This window comes from Rhinolophus ferrumequinum, chromosome 28 (genome assembly GCF_004115265.2).
Source record: "Rhinolophus ferrumequinum isolate MPI-CBG mRhiFer1 chromosome 28, mRhiFer1_v1.p, whole genome shotgun sequence".
In the NCBI taxonomy this organism is placed as follows: domain Eukaryota; kingdom Metazoa; phylum Chordata; class Mammalia; order Chiroptera; family Rhinolophidae; genus Rhinolophus; species Rhinolophus ferrumequinum.
In genome coordinates, this window is record NC_046311.1 from 4,629,757 (window position 1) to 4,648,347 (window position 18,591).

The window sequence follows — 18,591 nt, forward strand, 5'->3', positions numbered from 1 at the left end:
GAGACTTAGCAATTACCAGTTCAAAGTCCTCTAGTTCACTCTTAATCATTCTACTGGTAATAGACTCCATCATGTCGTCTAAGTCTTGATAGAATTCCTCTTCCTCCTCTTCTTCCTGCTGTAGGGGCAACACTCGACTCTTATACCAAGCCAAACAGTGCTGAACACAACACAGCAGATGATCCTGTAGAAGCAAATAGTAATTATTCGTGAGTGTTCAGTGATAACCCGTGAAGCTGCTGATAATCAACAAATAAATTTTATCTATAAGGCTAAAGTTAGTTATTTAATTAGCATCATAAATTAAGTCAATTTCAATGAACAAAGCTGGAAAAAATTAACTGAACTAACAGAGGCACTGTTTTCTGACCTTTCCCGTAAGTAGCTGGCTCCTCAGAAGGCAGCCTCCCATGTGCTCTCTGATCCAGTACACACATCAGAGCCAGGCTGTGCAGTTAAATCCTTTCTAGCTCCTCTGAGTCCCCATCTAAAGATGGGGGTTTGTGTTGAGGGAATCTCTGGGAGACAAACATAGCATCTCTAATCTAGGCTGAGGACATGTCATGGCTCAGAAGGTCCATTATGCAGGCAGAATAGGACACTTCCCTGGCCATGAGTCGTAAGTCACTTGGGGTGGTAGAATTTCAGTTTTATCTTCTCTTCCCTGTCTTTCCGTAGACAGCAATAGGAAACCCACCTGTCCTAATTTTGCTGAAGGGTCAACAGATGGCTAATTCTAGCTCAGCCTAAATCTCATACTCTCTCCAGACTAACGAAGCAGGTCCCCTCGGTTCATCTGCTACTAGGTGACCCCCTTCCCCATTCTGAACTATATTTATTTATATACAATCAAAGAGCCATAAATGGGAGATGAAATGCTCCTTGGGGGAAGTGGTGAATGTCTTGACTTAGTAAAGTGCTGACAGAGATATCTTACCAATAGATCCAAAGTGATGATGGGTCAGAAAAGCAAAGAAAAGCGGGGAAGATTTATGAGGGAAAAGTCACTGGGAGTAGCAGCAAGAGAGCTTCACAGGGAAAGGCATCTCTTTCTGAAATTCAACCCTATCAACAGGGTGGATATATTTTAACTTAACAGTAAAAAAATCATGCTTATAGGAAGAATCAACATCTCACCAGTGGTTCTTGTAGAGAGATCTGATCTCCTTTGGTCGAAATACAAGCTTCTAATTTCAGAGGAGGCAGCACATCAGGTTGTGGCTCGTAGTACTGTTTTAACTGTGTATGGCAAGGAAAAAAGACACCATGGCTCAAGAATGCTTCCACTTTTTTAATTGGTTAAGCTAATGGCCCCTGTCATGCCATTCTAAGACACATTTCCAAATGTCCAAAGAAGAATGCAGCAAAATTTGTGCTGCTTTGGCTCACTCACATCCTTTGCCCTTGCTTTGGGATCGTACTAATTGAGATCTTCTTTCCTGTTCCACTTCCGTTACCTCTCCTACAAAACATCATAAGCTCTCACACCAATTCCTAAATTTGCACAGGCAAGCAGCATTTTCAGTATAGCTTGATGGCTAGAAGACAGGCTCTAGAGTCAGAATGGCTGAGTCCAAACTCCCAGTACCATCACTTATTAATGATTTCAATAAAAGTATGTCTTGGTGTCTCACCTGTGACATGAAGATACTATTAATATACATGTATATGGTTGTTTAAGGATTAAACATGCCAATACATGGAAAGTGCTTTAAACACTACTACGTGGCACACAATAGAACTCAAAAAACATGTTAGATATTATTTTATTTTTTTTGCTTTTGGAATTTGCAGATTTTTACAGGTCCGCAGTTGGGAGTTGGAAGGCACTGCTCTATTCCTTCAATCACAATTTTGTATTCTTGTTAGTGTGTGAATGTAGATGGGCTGATCATTACATTTTGAAAGATACAATATAGCTAACAGGATATAAATTTTAAATAGGATCAGGCCTAAGGCACAATGAAAAGCTTTTGATGAATAGTATAGGACTTTCCAATCATTTCTACACATCTGAGATCTTAATTTCAAATGGAGCTTCTTCAGCAGAATTATCAGCAGCCTTAACAAAGCAGAATTAACAAAGCAACGACAAAGCAAAAGGTGGTGGGAGGGAGACAGGGAGAAAGAGACAACTTCCACTTTCAGCAAAATGATGGACAAGGAGTTTAGAGAAACCCTCCTGGCAGAGAACAATAAAAATAATATTGCATTAAAATTTATATATATATATTTACTTATTAAGTGGAGAACTAAGATCATGAGAAAGTAAGAGAAGTTCTCAGAGGTCTGAATATATTAGAGACTGTCATAAAGCATGAATCCAGCAAATACACGAGCAAATGAGCCCTAGGACTCATGTTAATTCTGACCGCATCTGCCAATCCTTGGGACTCAGGGAACTGAAGACAAAGCCTTGGGCCCTCGGAGGGCCGTATCAGAAAACCTCCCATCAAACTGGACTTCTCAAAAGGATAGCCTTCGTGAATAAGCCTAAAAAATAAATCCGTAACATGGAGAAAGCTGGTAGGGATATGTACCTAACTGAGCCTTGACTGCAGGTGGACGGGGAAAAGCTTCACCTGGGAATTTCTAACCACAAGCTAATCTCCAAATGTAGTGGTGGCTAGCATTTACACTACTTGTCTAGTCTGGAAAATCAAAAGCCAAAAATTTAAAGTTCAAAAAAAGATAGTATAAAACTTCCAAACAAGGCAAAAAAAAGAATAAAGGAATTAACTACCAATTTCAAATTTTACACAAACTAGAAAAAGGGAAACATTCCCCCATCATTTTACAAAGTTCAGACTAAACCAAGGAAGTGCACTATGAGAAATGAAAATTATAGGCCATTCCCTCTTGTAAACATATACGTAAAACTTCTAAATGAAATATTAGTAAGCTGAATCCAGTAATGTACAAGAAAGGTAATATATCATAATTTGGGCTTATGCCAAGAATACAGTGTTGGTTTAGAAGATCAATACAACTGACCACAGCAACAGATTGAAGGAGGAAAATTATAGTTATCTCAATAAATACAAAAATGCATTTGATAAAATGTAACATACATCCAACAGTAAAACAAGATGTGAAGTAGCAGAATAAAGAATAAGTAAATTTGAAGACAGATTACGAGAGAATATCAAATCTGAAGAAAAAGGTAAAAAATATGGAGGAAAAATGAACTAAGTCTCAGAGATCTATTGGACAAATTCAGGCCAACATATCAAATCCAGCATATCTACAACTGAAGTACCATAAGGGAAAGAGAGAAGGTGCAGAAAAAATACTTGATGTAATCATGAGTGAATATTTCTCAAATTTGGTAAAAAGCATCAACTTACATATCCAAGAAGCTTAATGAACTCCATCCAATAGGAGAAACACAAAGAGAATCACACATACACATCCTAGTCATACTCTTGAAACCCAGAGACAAGGAGAAAATCTTTAAAGCAGCAAGAGAAAAATGCCATGGAAAATACAAAAAACAAAGATAAAATAATTGGCTCACTTCCCTTGAGAAACAATGGAAACCAGAAGACACTGGAATGACATAATTCAAAGTACTGAAAGACTGTCAACCAAGAATTCTACATCCAGTGAAACTATCCTTCAAAAATGAAGGCAAAATAAAGATATATCCAGAGAGATGAAAACTGAACAAGTCATTGCTAGCAGACACGCACAACAGAAATATTGAAAGAAGTTCCTCAGGTAGAATGGAAATTACTCAAGACAGTAAACTTGAATCCACAGGAATAAATGAAGAGCATCAACAATGATAAAAAATTGGTACATATAAAGGATCGTGTGTATATACCGTATCTTTCTTCTCTTAATTACTATCTTAATTACTATAAAAGACATATATAACTGTTTAAAGCAAAATTATAGAACTGTTTTGCTGGGATTTTAACATAGATGTAATGTATATGACACTATCACAAAGGCAGGAGAATAGAGCTATACCGGTAAAAAGTTCCTATATTTTACTGGAAGTGAATCAGTATTTAGCTGAATGTACTGTAGTCAATTAAAGATGCATATTGTAACCCCTAAAGCAAACGTTAAAAAATACAACAAAAAGAAATATCGTGAAAAAGTCAAGAAATGAATTAAAACAAATAGCAAAATAGCAGACCTAAATCCAACCATAATGATAATTAAATGTGAACTGACTAAACAGTCCCTTCAAAGGGGGTGGGGGTCACAATGGATTAAAAAGACAAGATCCCTTCCTTCACTTCTTTTGGGTATATACCCAAAGTGGAAGTGCTGATCAAATGATAATCCCATGTTTAATTTTTTGAAGAATTGCTATACTTTTTTCCACAGCACCTACACTATTTTACATTCCCATCGGAAATTCACAAGGGTTCCAATTTCTGCACATCCTCACGACCACTTGTTATTTTCCATGTTGGTTACAGCCTTCCTAATGGATATGAAGTGGTACTCATTGTGGTTCTGATTTCCATTTCCCTAATGACTAGTGGTGCAGAGCATCTTTTCATGTAGTTTATTGGCTATTTGTATATCTTTTTTGGAGAAATGTGTATTTTAGTCCTTTGCCCATTTTTAAATTGGGTTGTATTGTTAAAGAGTTCTTTATATTATCTGGATATTAATTCCTTATCAGATATATGATTTGCAAATATTTTCTCCTATTCTGTGGGTTGCCTTTTTACTCTGTAGATAGTATTTTTCGAACGTACAAATGTTTTTAATTTCGATGAAGTCCAGTTTATCTACTTTTTCTTTTGTTACTGGTGCTTCTGGTCAATGTCCAAGAAACTGTCAAATACAATGTCATGAAGCTTTTCCCTTATGTTCTCCTCTAAGAGTTTTATAATTTTAGCTCTTAGGCTGAGGTCTTTGATCTATATTCATTAGTGTACATAGTGTAAGGTAAAGGTCCAAGTTCATTTTTTTGCACGTGGATATCCAGTTTTCACAACATCATTTGTTGAGAACTTTCCTTGTTCTTAATCCAGTATTTTTACATAAGGTTTTTCATACTTGGGCTCTTGAGCCAGCAAAAAATGAGTTCAAATCCTAGTTTTTCCACTTACTCTGTGACCTTGGGCAAATTACTTAACCTCTGAGAGCCTTAAAATACAAACCTGTAGAAATGGAGGTAACCGTTCTTATTTTATAGGGTTGTGTGAGGACTAAATGAGATCATCCACACATAGTAAGTACTTCATTAAATGCTTGGCCCTCTAAGTGCTAAATGTCAGGTATTGATATCACTGTCAGTACATAATGGCATCTTGAACTCTCTTAATATATATACAAGATTCAAATACCACATATTATTTAGCCATGAAAAGGAATGAAGTACTGACACATGCTACAACATGGATGACCGTTGAAAACACTGTCGAGTGAAAGACATTAATCACAAAAGACTACATATTATATGACTCCACTTATATGAAACATCCACTATAGGCAAATCCGCAGAGACAGAAAGTATAGAATAGTGGTTGCTTAGGGCTGGAAAGGTGGGGGAAAAGATGAGAAAATTAGGAAGTGATAGCTAAAGGATGTGGAGTTTCTTTCTGAGGTAATAAAATGTTCTAAAATTGATTGTGGTAATAGCTGCACAACTATGAATATACTAAAAACTAATGAATTGTACACTTTAAATGGGTGAATCGTATGGTCTATGAATTATATCTCAATAAAGTTATTTAACAAATTCAAATAGATGCTCAATGAGTAAGTGTTGAGGGTAAAAGGTCTTACTTACACATCATAAGTCTTTCAGCTGAATACCTCCCATCTTTATGATCCTTTTAAAATGTTTCATAATTTAAAAACCTTTCACTAAACTGAAAAGTACAGGATAACCTAATAGACACCCATGTGTCTATCACCTAGACTTAACACAGGTCAATGTTTCGCTTTATTTGCTCCAGATCTTTTTTTTCTTTTAGAAATAAAAAATAGCAGATACAGCTGGCTGATGATGGTAACGTGGCAGGTAGGTAAGTAGTAATCGAAATAAAATATTAAGACAACATCACAGGCATGTTCATGATGTACCAGCCACTATTTGGGAATTATTTTATATTCTGAAAAGCCTGGAAAATGTTAGTTGCCTCTCAATGCCCCATTATCTGTTCTCTGTATCCATAAAATATTCTTTACCTGTGAGAGCAGAGTGTGCATGATTGAATTGGCCAGCTGCGAGTTTCTTCGAAGCACATCATAGAACCCCTAAGAAGAATCAAATAGAGATAAGCTCTTTAACAGAGATACTAGTGATTTGGACACTCATAACTTTAAAGTAACACTCTTCCTTTACCTTATTCTCAGTTCTTTGAAAAAGATGGAGACATTATTTGCTAGAGGAGCAATTCAGAAAGTTTAAGTTATTTGCCTAAGCTAAAAAGATCTCTGATCACTGAAAACAGGATTAATAAACTGACCGTAATCCTCACAATTTTTAAACAACAGGTCACTTCTGTCTTTGGAGTACTTTGTTCCTTCACAGTCAAAGATGTCCTAGGCCCTCATTCTTTTCTCTCATCCTACGTTAACAGTCTTCCCTTTAGGACATTCTTTACACTTAGTTTCCAGTGCTGCAGAAGTGCCTTCTGGACCTACACACCCTAATGTCAATCACCATGATATCTGTCCCCATCCAAAATTTCCAAGTCTCAGTTAAAAACTGCTCAAATTAAAATCGTGGGAGAACTTTCTTTTTTGGAACTGGGAAAAGAGATTTGCAGTTCATCTGTGAGAAAAAGCACATTGATTCCTCCCCCACCAAATATTTTTTAAAAAAGAAACAAAGGAAAATTAGACCTAAAAGGCATTATTATATTTTATACATGTATAATGATAAAAGACACTTGCGGTCTTGGCACAAAAATCTACAGATGAAATAAAGGCATAGCATATAAACAGAAATAGTAGACATAAAGGAGGTAATAATGTTTGAACAACTGGTTAACTTGAGGAGAAAAGTTAGGTCCTCACATATTATAGCAAAACAAACTCCAGATGAACTAAGTACCTAAACAAAACACAAAAGCATGGAAAAAACTAGAAGGAAATGTTAGTGAATATTCATTGGAAGGATATGGACTCTTTACACAAAAATAGATGTCTCAAAGGAAAAGGGTATTGGATTTAACAACCAATATTTAATATTTTTGTGTCTAAAAGGATCATATTTTTTAAAGAGCAAACGGCAATATGGCATATACTTGAAACAAAGTGAAGCACCCAATCTTTGATGAGTAAATAAACACCAAAATCGTAATAGATTTAGGTCTACGATCCATTTTGAGTTAATTTTTTAAATTTGGAGCTAGATAACAGTAGAGAGTGTTTGTTTGCATGACGATGATTGTGCACACAAGAGTTAAACACAGGACATCTGAGACTGCTAGCATTAGCAAAGTTTACTTGCAAGGTTGGCCCTTGGCTGGTGGCTGGGGATTTAGCTGGTAAACAGCTTCCTACACTGATACAAAACTTTCCATGAATGATAGAAGAGGTTTACTGTGCCTAAACTGTTTGTACAATGTGGTTTATGCTAAATATCTGCTTTCCTTCTGGGAGTTTGGAATTCTAGTATGTGCTAAGCAAAGATGCCTACGTGACCAGCGCCCAGTAAAAACCTTGGGTGCCAAATCTCTAACCAGCTTCCCTAGTAGAAAACTTTGCACATGCTGTCACAACTCATTTGCTGGAGGAATGAAGTGCACCCTGTGCAAGGCCATTTGGAGAGGACTCTTAGAAGACCGCACCGGGTTTTCCTTGGAGCTCACCACGTCTCTTGCCTCCGCAGATTTTCCTTTGTATCCTTTAACTGTAATAAATCTTGGCCATGAGAACAAATATATGCTGAGTTTGGTGAGTCCTTCTAAAGAAATCTTTAAACATGGCGGTGGTTTTGGGAATCCCCCAATACAACGAACCACTGTTTCAGCATCGTTGGTAGAAAAGACCATTCTTTCTTCATTGAATTAATTACCTTGGGATCTTTGTCAAAACTCCACTGGAAAACTTTATACTCTTTCAATTGTCTGGATCACTCTAGGTCCTTTACATTCTACATTAAATTTTAGAATGGTCTTCAGTGTACATATCTTGTACATACTTTGTTAAATCTCTACTGTTTTATTTACTGTAAATATTATTTTAATTTCCAATTGTTCATTGCTAGTAACTAGAACTATAATTTCTGTCTGGTTATTGATCTTGTATCCCACAACCTTCCAAAACTCACTTTTTTGTAGATCCTTTGGTGTTGTCTATGTACACTATGTGAATCAAGGCAGCCTTAGCTCAACCTTTCACATCTCTATGCCTTTATTTCTTTGTCTTGCCGTATTGCATCAGATAGGACCTTCACTACAATGTTGAATAGAAGCACTGAGAACAAACATCTTTCTTTGTTCCTCATCACACCGGAGCGCAATCTTTCACCTTTTATATTAAATGTAGGTTTTACAGACACCCTTTATCAGGATGAGGAAGTTCCCTTCTAATTTTATTTGGCCATGAGTTTCTGAGGGATTTTATCACAAATGGGTGTTGAACAAAGATGTAATGATTAAAAAACAATTCAGTGCTTGCCTGGGTGTGCCAACACTTTAATATGTTCTAATCTTGAACCTAGCAATGTGATCAAACATTCAGGTACAACAACGTTCACAGTGGGAAACTGGACACAACATAAATATCCAAAAATAAAGAGTTAATTACTATATATCCATAGAGTTTTTTTTTTAATTTATTTTTAATTTATTGGGGTGACAATTGTTAGTAAAATTACATAGATTTCAGGTGTGCAATTCTGTATCACATCATCCATAAATCACATTGTGTGTTCACCACATAGAGTATTATTTAGCATTAAAAAAAATCACGTCAAAAAACATTTAATGAAATGAGGAAGTGCTTACAATGTAAGAGGTAAAAGTTATATAAATCTCATTCCAATTTTGCATAAATATACATAAATGAGTGTATATTTAAAAATATTTTAAAAAATATTTTTCTATACTTTCCACATTTTCTACAATAAGCCAGAAAAATCCAGTGCCTGGCAACTACTGTAGCTCAGTGTTATTTAAAGAATGTTAAATAAAGGTATTATAATAGCTGCTCTTTGAAATGACTTCCATTTAATCTACTTGCTAGATTATCTACTGTTCTCCATCCATGAAACATGTATGCTGAAGTACACACCACACTAAATGCTACAAATGGTAGTGTATCATCCATGACCGCACACTTTTGTTCCCGCTGGCTGAATTAGATGCTACTTTTAAGTCAGTAGTTGTATTTATCCCCACTCATTTTTGCTAATTGTACTGTCATTAAAATTACGTGATTTAACCAGGAATCCTGTGAACTGCTAAATATCAAAGTGCAAAATGAAAAAGAAGTTGTTTTCATAAAAACTAAATTGAATGTTTTGGAAGGACAATCAATAATAGTATGTCTCTCAAACCAGTTTCTCATGAATTAGGGGTAAGACAATTATAAAAGTTAGGGAACAAACTGGACACATCTAGAAGGTTGCTGTACTAACACTGTAACTGAAGTGTCTTAAAGTTTTTAATCCCACTGTAGGTAAACAAAAACTTGAAATTATAGGCAATAAATTAAGGTGATGGTTTGAAAGACAGTGAGTTCCAAATGGCAGACGCATACTCAAAAGGACTTGGCTTTAAAATAAGACTGTCAAATTAATGGTACATTTAAATATTTCAAATTAAAAGAAAACATTTTCAGTGTTTCACCTGTTCTTTATGAATCCTCAACTTAACCAACTCTTTGGCTAACCATCACTTAGCTACCAGCTCTAACTGCATCAAATGAGTGTATGTACTACATTTTTATAATCAGAAAAAAAAAGGTATTAAAAATAAGAAAGATTATTAGTTGGGGGATTACTATATTCCTTCCACTCTGTTGATTTACCTCATAAAGCATGAGTCGAACATCAGCCTGCTGGCCTAAACATCTCCTCAAACTATCCATGATCTCAAGGCAAAAAGTTTCATTGGCGACCGAATTGTAATGGCTGTGGACATCCACATGGACCTGTGAGAAAAAGAGGCCGGATCTTATCAAATTAGTTTCCATTAAGGAAGTAAAATGAGCCTATGTTCTTGGTAAAGAAACTTAGACTTAGCTTTCCCCACAGGCCAAAATCCAGGACTGAGGCAGACATTAGAATCAACACCTGGCTATGGTAAGTGTCACTCTTATTCTGGTTTGGAACACCACCAGAATTTTCAAGCATTTTAACAAAATGAACTCTTCTCATCCCTTAAGGTTTTCCTAGGCAATGTCAGCTGTTTAAGTCACAAAGATTATTTCATGACACTAAAATCCAGTAAGTCACGATACCAAGTCTGACAATTAAGTTCGCAACTTGTTGTAACGATGTTGCTAACCGTTTTTGATATCAGAGGGCTTATTCATTACGAATTTGTACCAACTGGACAAACAGTTAACCAAGTTTACTATTTGGAAGTGCTGAAAAAGCTGCATAAAAAAGTTAGACGACCTGAACTTTTCACCAACAATTCACGACAATGTACCAGCTCACACAGCACTGTCTGTGAGGGAGCTTTTAGCCAGTAAACAAATAAATCTATTGGAACACCCTCCCTACTCACGTGATCTGGCCACCAATGACTTCCTTCTTTACCCAAAGATAAAGGAAATACTGCCGACATATACGATGACAGCTCTGATAGCCATTCCAGAAAAAGAGTTCCAAAATTGCACTGAAGGGTGGACTAGGCGCGGGCATTGGTTCAGAGCTTCCCAAGGGGAGTTACTTCAAAGTTACTTCAGAGTGATATTTAGCAATGAGGTATGTAGCACTTTTTCTAGGATAAATTCGTGAACTGTCAAACCTCATATACTTGTGTTTACTTAAAAGGCCTAAAAAGTTTTTCGTAGCTAGAAGAATCTAGCTCGTTTTGCTTCCACAAAATCCTAAGAAGTTCAGAGGTAGTTTTTAGTTTAGAAACGGACATGACAAAGAACACATCCCTTGTTTGATTTACGTAACAAATTCAGCAATTACAGACCAAGAATTCCTAATCCTTATTACAGGCATCTTAGCAAGGAAGTTAATACTGACTGAGGTCAAATCGCAGTTCTACCCTTTACTGGTTCTATCACCTTGGGGAAGTTATGTCCTGTCTCTTGGCCTCAGTTTTTCTATCCATAAAATGGGGATGATGATAATATAATACACTAATGATACCCAGTATTCCTGATATTTAATCTATGCCGTATATTACAGACAAAACTTTAGTACAGTTATATTAGAGCAATAAAGGATTCCTAATGAAACCGTTATATTAATGTCTATTATACATAAATTGTATAGCACATAATTTAAATTACCGTAATATAAATTATAAAGACAATTTTATTGCTCCAAAAGCCACATTACCAAGTTATTGTAAAAAGTTGCTTTTCTCAGATTACGGGGTTTAACAGATGTTCATGTGCAAAGCAAACTATTAAAGATGGGGATAATAACAGTATTTAGCCTCAGAGAATTATTGTGAAGATAAAATGAAATAATGAATGTAAAGCACTTAGCATAGTGTCTAGCTAAGTGTCGACCTACAAATGTAAGTCGCCTATGTAATTCAAAATTTTCTAGTAGCCATATTTAAAAAGAAACTAGTGAGATTAATTTTAATATTTTATTTAATCCAACATAACCAAAATATTATCTCAACATGTCATCAAAATAAAAAATTATTAATGAGACATTTCACGTTCTTTTATTTCATACTATGTCTTTAAAATCCAGTGTGTATTTTACACATACAGCACAACTCAATTTGGACTAGCCACATTTCAAATGTTCAGTTCAGTAGACACATGGAGGCCAGTGGCTACCATATTGGATAACAGTTTAAAATACAGCAAATCTGCCAGTATTAAGTGGTAACTGATACCATCATCATCATCACCATGATTGTGACTCTGTTTCAGGATTGTCTCTGTACAATCAGAATAGGAGGAAAAGAAAACAGTTTGCACATCAACAACTCCTGCGTCACTGCACATATACTACAAGCCAGTGCGAGCAATCCTCACCTGGCTGACACCGAGAGACTGACTGCATTGTGAGGACGACAAGCTGCCTAAAACTTTGAAGTTCTTCAGGAGCAGCAAAAACCCAGCAACTGCAGCTTTTCGGGCATCAAGCCGGCTGGCTCAGGAATAAACAGAGAAGCAGTTAAAAAATTACAAATTTCACAGGAACAGGCTTCTGGGTCAAAAAAAAAAAAAAAAATCCAGCTAGTTCTGTACAGAGAAGGAATATGTATAAACAGTGAAGAATAGAGGAAAATAAATTGAATTTATATACTCAAATAAGGCATCAGCTGTTGACAGCAATTAGCAGTAGAGGAATTCAGCTGGTTTTTTTCATTATTTAATCTCACGACGTTCTCTATACTTTCTTCTATGCTGACAAGTCTACATGGGGAATGAGAACAAGAGGGCCGAGAGGATGTACATTGCAGCTGATAACTCAAATGTAAGTTCTGTATCGCAATGGAAATTACTGATTTTCTCTGTGTCTGAAGAAGCACTTCCCTTCTTCACAGAGCAGTGCAGTACTTGGTACCTTGTAAACCCTCCATCCAGAAAAATGGTACACTCATCTCACTGAAGCTCAACAACTAATTCATGTTATAGATGTTACAACATACAACCTTGGCCAGTCAGACACGCCTCTGGGTAAGGAGTCACAAAAAACTGTCAATTCTCAAACAGGGACAATAGTATTAGCTACTTACTAGCCGTTCCTCTGGATATCCACAAGTACATCAAAAAAGAGCCAATGAGGTATCAATTGGGCATCTTATAGTTAAAGTACCAAATGCTTTTCACTTACCCCCTGTCTCACAATATTTTTAAGGAAATGGTATTACCATCTCTAGTTTATACATTAAGAAATAGAGGAAGACAGCAGGAGCATTGGCTAAGTCAAAAAAAACAAAAAACCGAGACCCATCAACAATTGATTTGCTCTATAATCATTAGACCACAACTCTGATATTCACTTAAATAAGTTTTTTGAATACTTTCTTCTTAATTAAGGTGTTTCCTCTTCAGAATTGTTGCCAGCTGGCACTGGAACCTTATCTTTCAGGTTATTCTAGGGAGGTACAACAGAGTACCTAAGATCACAACTTGAATTCTAGCTCTACTGCCAACCACTGCTTGATTTTTGGCAAGTCACTTATCTTCTCTAAGTCTAAATTTCCTGGATCTGTCAAATGGGAACTGTAATAATGCTCTCTTCATAGGGTTGTTCTGAAGACTAAATGAGAAAGCACGTAGCACGATGCCTTGTTTGATGCAAGTGTTCTGTTGGGTGGGAAATTTGCACACCCACTGGGAACAGGCTGTATGAGGAGATGGCAGAGAGAACTTAACTACCACCAGAAGGTACCATTTCCCAGAGTCTCACGGGACACTACATACCTGGCAAACATAGCTTTCCGAAGGACAAGTATCAGAGAGTCTCTCATTGACATGCTCACTTTGAGAAGGGGCTGAAAAAGAAAGTCAGTGGGTAACAGCAGAACAAGTTTATCAGCCTTAGCTCATTTCTACCCAATACTGTTACTACTTGGCTTATCTAAGGCACTTCACATACATGTTTCAATGTTTGTTACACTTAGTAATAAGGATAATAGTGTACTTGAAATACTAAATTGGAACTAGTTGTGAAGGCCTTTAAATCTATTGTCCTCAATTAATAAATGTCTAAAAGCCTTTCAATTACCTCACTAACTTAAATACCAGTCAAGGAGAAGAGAATTGGTGCTACGAAACAGAGAGGGTAAACTTGGAAAACAGTCTAGAGCTCGGTGCTCCCACCCTTTTAATACAAAGTGTTATGTTTCAGAATCAAGGGTAATAGGATTTCCTAGACATACAGATTTATGAAGAAACACACTACATTTTCACTGCAGTTCAACCTCAGTCTTGACAAGCTCCTTTGGAGACTTACCTGAACTGCCTTCAGCAGCCCTTGTACAGTTTGAAGGGGCAGAAAGGATAAATAGTCAAAAGTTTCTGTGACTTTAGAAGAACAACTCTGAAGAACTAAGGGTGAACACATGGTGATATTTGAAAACAGGTCTGAAAAACAGAAATCTATAATGAGTTGTCTGAAATAACTACAGATATTTCAAATAAAAGGAAAATTAAAATGGAGGAAAGAAATGATAAAAAGTTTGTTGCCTTTTTCAAGTTTAATATACTGCAATATAAATTTCTACTGAACCTATATATTTTTCCTATGGTCAGTGCAACTTTAACTTTCTTCTGCAATAGGATAAACTACAAACATTAACCTGTCTAAAAGAAAGGAAGAAACCCATTATACTTCCAAGACAAGTAGTACACACTGTCTTCCTCTTTCCAAGCTAAATCAATAAAAATTTATGAATGTTCATTATGTATAGGCATAATATGGTCCCATAAGGAATATACAAAAGCATAAAACATGATCTCCCTCTCTCCGTTCAAGAATTTTAATTTAGTTGGAAGTCAAATAAATGTATTTTAAAGAAATGAAAGAGGTAAATAACAAAACAATACCAAACACCTAATAATTCTAAACATAGTTTATTGCCTAGAAAATGGTAAAGAGAGACCAAATAGCAGTTCAGAGGAAGAGGTGATCATTATGAGTTGGTGTGCTTTAGAAAAGCAAAGAGGAGAAGGAAGTTACACCAGGTTCTGAAAGATGAGAGATATTAAACACACACAGCCAGAAAGGCCTACTATATGTGAAAGAGAAAGGAGGAGTAAAAGACAGGACATATTCAGTGTAAGACATATTCAGAGGAAAGTGGAGAAATCGGTGCAGTTGGGGTGAAGGATTCAGAATAAATAAAGTGAAGTTAATGCTGGATCAAACTGTCAAGGACTTTAAGTGTAAGGATAAAGAGCTGGCAATTTATCACGGAAGGAATTGGTGATTTTCAAGTAGTGGAGTGGTACCTTAGGAATCTTATCTGGTGGCAACATGCAGGCTGACTTGCAGCAGAGAGAAGAGGAAGCAGGGAAACCAGTTAGGAAGCTGTGGCAGTAGTCTAAATGCAAGATTCTAAGACTGGGAAGTAGGCAATGGGTGTGGAGGAGGGGAATGAAAAATGAAGGAAAAGTGACAGTATGAGGAAAAGAATGAGAGAATTCAGGTACCAAGTGTGTTCAAGAAGATAAAAAAGAATTCCAGCCTTTGGGACGTGGAGAGCCAGGCTTCAGATCATAGAAATGGTGGTGATAAAAAAAGAGGAAATTTGTTTGAAGGAAACTGTATTGCATTTGACATAAAAGGGAAAAAAAAAATACTAAATGAACTATCCAGCAGGAATGAAAGCACTGCACTGAGGAAAGAGGATGGTCTTGAAAAAGATTTGGACGCCATGCCCACAAAAATAACTGAAATCATGAAACTAAGTATGACATATACAAGTAAGACAATGTATAGAAAGTGGAAAAGACTTAAGCTTCACACCATGATGGAATAACAGTGAACAGATTTATCCTCCAACTTTAAGCAACAACAAAAAGGCCAAATTAAACAATAATTTTTAGACATGAGACAAGCAGTACAGGACAATGATCCCTGAGAAAAGGGAAATAAATGAGGTGAGCCTTATAACTGCCGCATCTTACTGGCTGCAGAGTTTCTAGGCAGCAGTACAGAGGGGGGAAACTCAGTCTAGCGGTCTTCCTGAGTTCAAGGGACAGAGCTGAGAACCAGGAAAGCCAAGGCAGCTGGAATGCACAGTGCAGAGGACTAAAAAGTAAAGAGCTGCACGGAAAGAGAGCCCTGGAGACCTACAGGGTTAAGAGAAAGGGAGGTCACCGAGTGGTAGCAAGACAGCACTCATTTGAGAAGTACGAAACAAAACAGAGGGAGAGAAAGTTGTTACAAGACAGAAGTGTCACTCAGTTATACATTCCTTCCTTTCTTGACAGGCAGACAATAGAAATGGACTTACGCTTTACTGACATCATAAAAAAAGATACTGCATTAAACTACTGTATCGTTAATTTTTTTTTCCAAGACCAAAACATTATGACACTTAAATGAAACTATTCCTGAGAAAGCTAACCACCCTTTCAACGTTCAGTACCTAAGTAATGGCTGATAGAAGAGGATGCTCTGCTCACAACTCTGTTGAGGATTCGCTCCAGAATTTCTTGCCTGATCATCTCATGGATCTAAAAAGAACACAAGAACCAATAAAACGTTCCTTGGTGACTTTCGGCTTACAACCGCACCAATGCGTGTTAAGCAGAGTGAAGAGAAGTCTGGATATGGGGAAAATTTGACTGTTTATTTCAAAGACAAATAGAATGTGAATCATCTGGAAAGATAGGATCACACTCGTTCTATCCTAATGAGCAAACTACCATGTTTCTTACCTGAAAGAGAGCACATGAAAAGCACTGCGACATATAAGGTTCAGAGTCAAACAGGAATAATTCTACTTTGTTATCCATTACATGCCAACATCCACATTTCTGATGTACCGTGTTTCCCCGAAAATAAGACCTAGCCAGACCATCAGCTCTAATGAGTCTTTTGGAGCAAAAATTAATGTAAGACCCTGTCTTATTGTAATATAAGACCGGATATGATATGGTATGATGTGGTATGATGTAGTACAATACCGGGTCTTACATAAGACCGGATCTTATATTAATTTTGGCTCCAAAAGATGCATTAGAGCTGATGGTCAGGCTAGGTCTTATTTTCAGGGAAACATGGTACGTATAACATTTATATGAAAATTTGTGAAAACCTAAACATCTTCAAGAACCCCTTCCTCAGTTTCTAGAATCACAGTGGTTGCCTAAAAAAGACCTGTTTTGAATTTCACTTGAATTTTAAATAAAATTCTTATCTGAACTTGATTACTTTGAGTTACAGACTAATGTCTTTCAGACTTCAGACTAATAATTAGATTATTAGCAGCACATTATATGTTCTACAGATGCCTTGACAAAGCCAACATCTGTGTGAAATCAAATGGAACCTCCCTAGTTTTAAAAGATTAAAAACTATGAAAGGCTCTTATTCTAAGAACGTTCTAATCAGGTTACTGATAAGAAGAGTCATTTATATCATGTAACACACTTACAACGCTCAAAGGCTATTACTGGGCATTCACTTAATAGTTCCGGATCAGAACACTAGATTTACATGTAAATTAGCCTCCACATAACACTTTCAGCCCACACTTTTGGCATGTAGCTACATTAAACAATTGAATGTCAAGAAGATGACGTAGAATCTTCTAGACAAATCAACCAGGCAATCACTAGGCAAATCAACACTGTTTAGCATCAGACATGATCTAGCTTTCTTTTATTTTTCTTGAAAGGAAATGAATTTTTGAAAGTTGTTTTAGAAATTAAGATTGAAATGACAGTCATAATATGGTAATGAATTTAAAAAATGAATTTAAGAAACAATTTTTGGGTTCTTCAAAAACAATGAACCAATAAGCACGATTCTTCAATCCTGATATCCCTACAGTGAGGTAAAAGATTATTTTTTTGTATAAGGGAATAGCCTTAAAGAAAAAACAGAAATGATTTACTGCTGGAGGAAGAAGGGGAAATCGTAAGAAAGCTAACTTATATTCAAACTTCTAAGAAATGGTCAGAAAGAATAGAAATTAGAATAAATGAAAAACTCATATAAAGGACAAGAAAGAAAGTATTTCATCAAATTGGAATTATAATGTTTCAATCACTATCCCAATCTCTATTCCTGGAACTCAAATTTCCTTGTCCCCCACACTCCCAGGCAAATATCATACTCTATTTATAATGAATTTTAATAAAATTAGGAAATGGCTGCCAAACTAACGTCTCACCTTAAAAGTTTCCAACAGGATATTAGCTCCCAGCTTACATGCATGCTGCTGTGGTGTTCTAGAAAGACCTGGGCTGGTTTCAATATTGTTTCCATCAGGAATCTTCTTTGGCCCATACGAATCCATTAAAATGAAGCCAAATTCTACGAGGCCCTGAGTAACATGATCCCAGCTATGAACACTGCCAAGAAAATAAAGCTGAGTTAAAAACAGAAGCTTAGTAAAACGCCTTTGCCTTCACTGCCATGTTACACGTCTCCCAAACTTGATCAGGATAACCAACACTCTACACGAACCTTTTCTTTTCATGCATCCCTATGGTACACAGTGTCTTTCTCTACCTTCTTCTCTAAGACCCCCTATACCCCCCGTCTATGCCACGCAGTGAGCAACAATGAGGCCTGCCTGCCTGCCCTGAAATGGCATCTCTAAGTAGATAAACTTGGGCCTGAGTAGCAACCTAAGAGACCGCAACATGCTGGACACTTAGGGACGCACCACTCCTAGATTAGCTTTTGGCACATCCACACAGAAATGGTTCTAGTCCCAAATTGGCCTTATGTGCCAACCTCACATAAATCCCATCTAAATCAGAATTCCCAGACCAGGAGTGAGATCTGACTGAAATTATAAAGCTTTAAAATATATTTAATCCACA

At 36.5% G+C, this 18,591-nt stretch overlaps 1 protein-coding gene across 1 annotated transcript in view; it reads right to left on the minus strand.

The window, feature by feature from the left end:
• The window catches only part of FANCI (FA complementation group I), a 51,999-nt gene that overhangs the window by 17,494 nt on the left and 15,914 nt on the right, over positions 1 to 18,591 (minus strand). Inside the window, exons 13-21 of the mRNA XM_033100071.1 lie at positions 17,934 to 18,114; positions 16,182 to 16,269; positions 14,042 to 14,172; positions 13,510 to 13,580; positions 12,112 to 12,226; positions 9,958 to 10,080; positions 6,163 to 6,231; positions 1,138 to 1,239; positions 17 to 184 (exon numbers count right to left, since the gene is read on the minus strand). Coding sequence (XP_032955962.1) covers positions 17 to 184; positions 1,138 to 1,239; positions 6,163 to 6,231; positions 9,958 to 10,080; positions 12,112 to 12,226; positions 13,510 to 13,580; positions 14,042 to 14,172; positions 16,182 to 16,269; positions 17,934 to 18,114 — 1,048 coding nt within the window. The remainder of the gene's footprint in view (positions 1 to 16; positions 185 to 1,137; positions 1,240 to 6,162; positions 6,232 to 9,957; positions 10,081 to 12,111; positions 12,227 to 13,509; positions 13,581 to 14,041; positions 14,173 to 16,181; positions 16,270 to 17,933; positions 18,115 to 18,591) is intronic.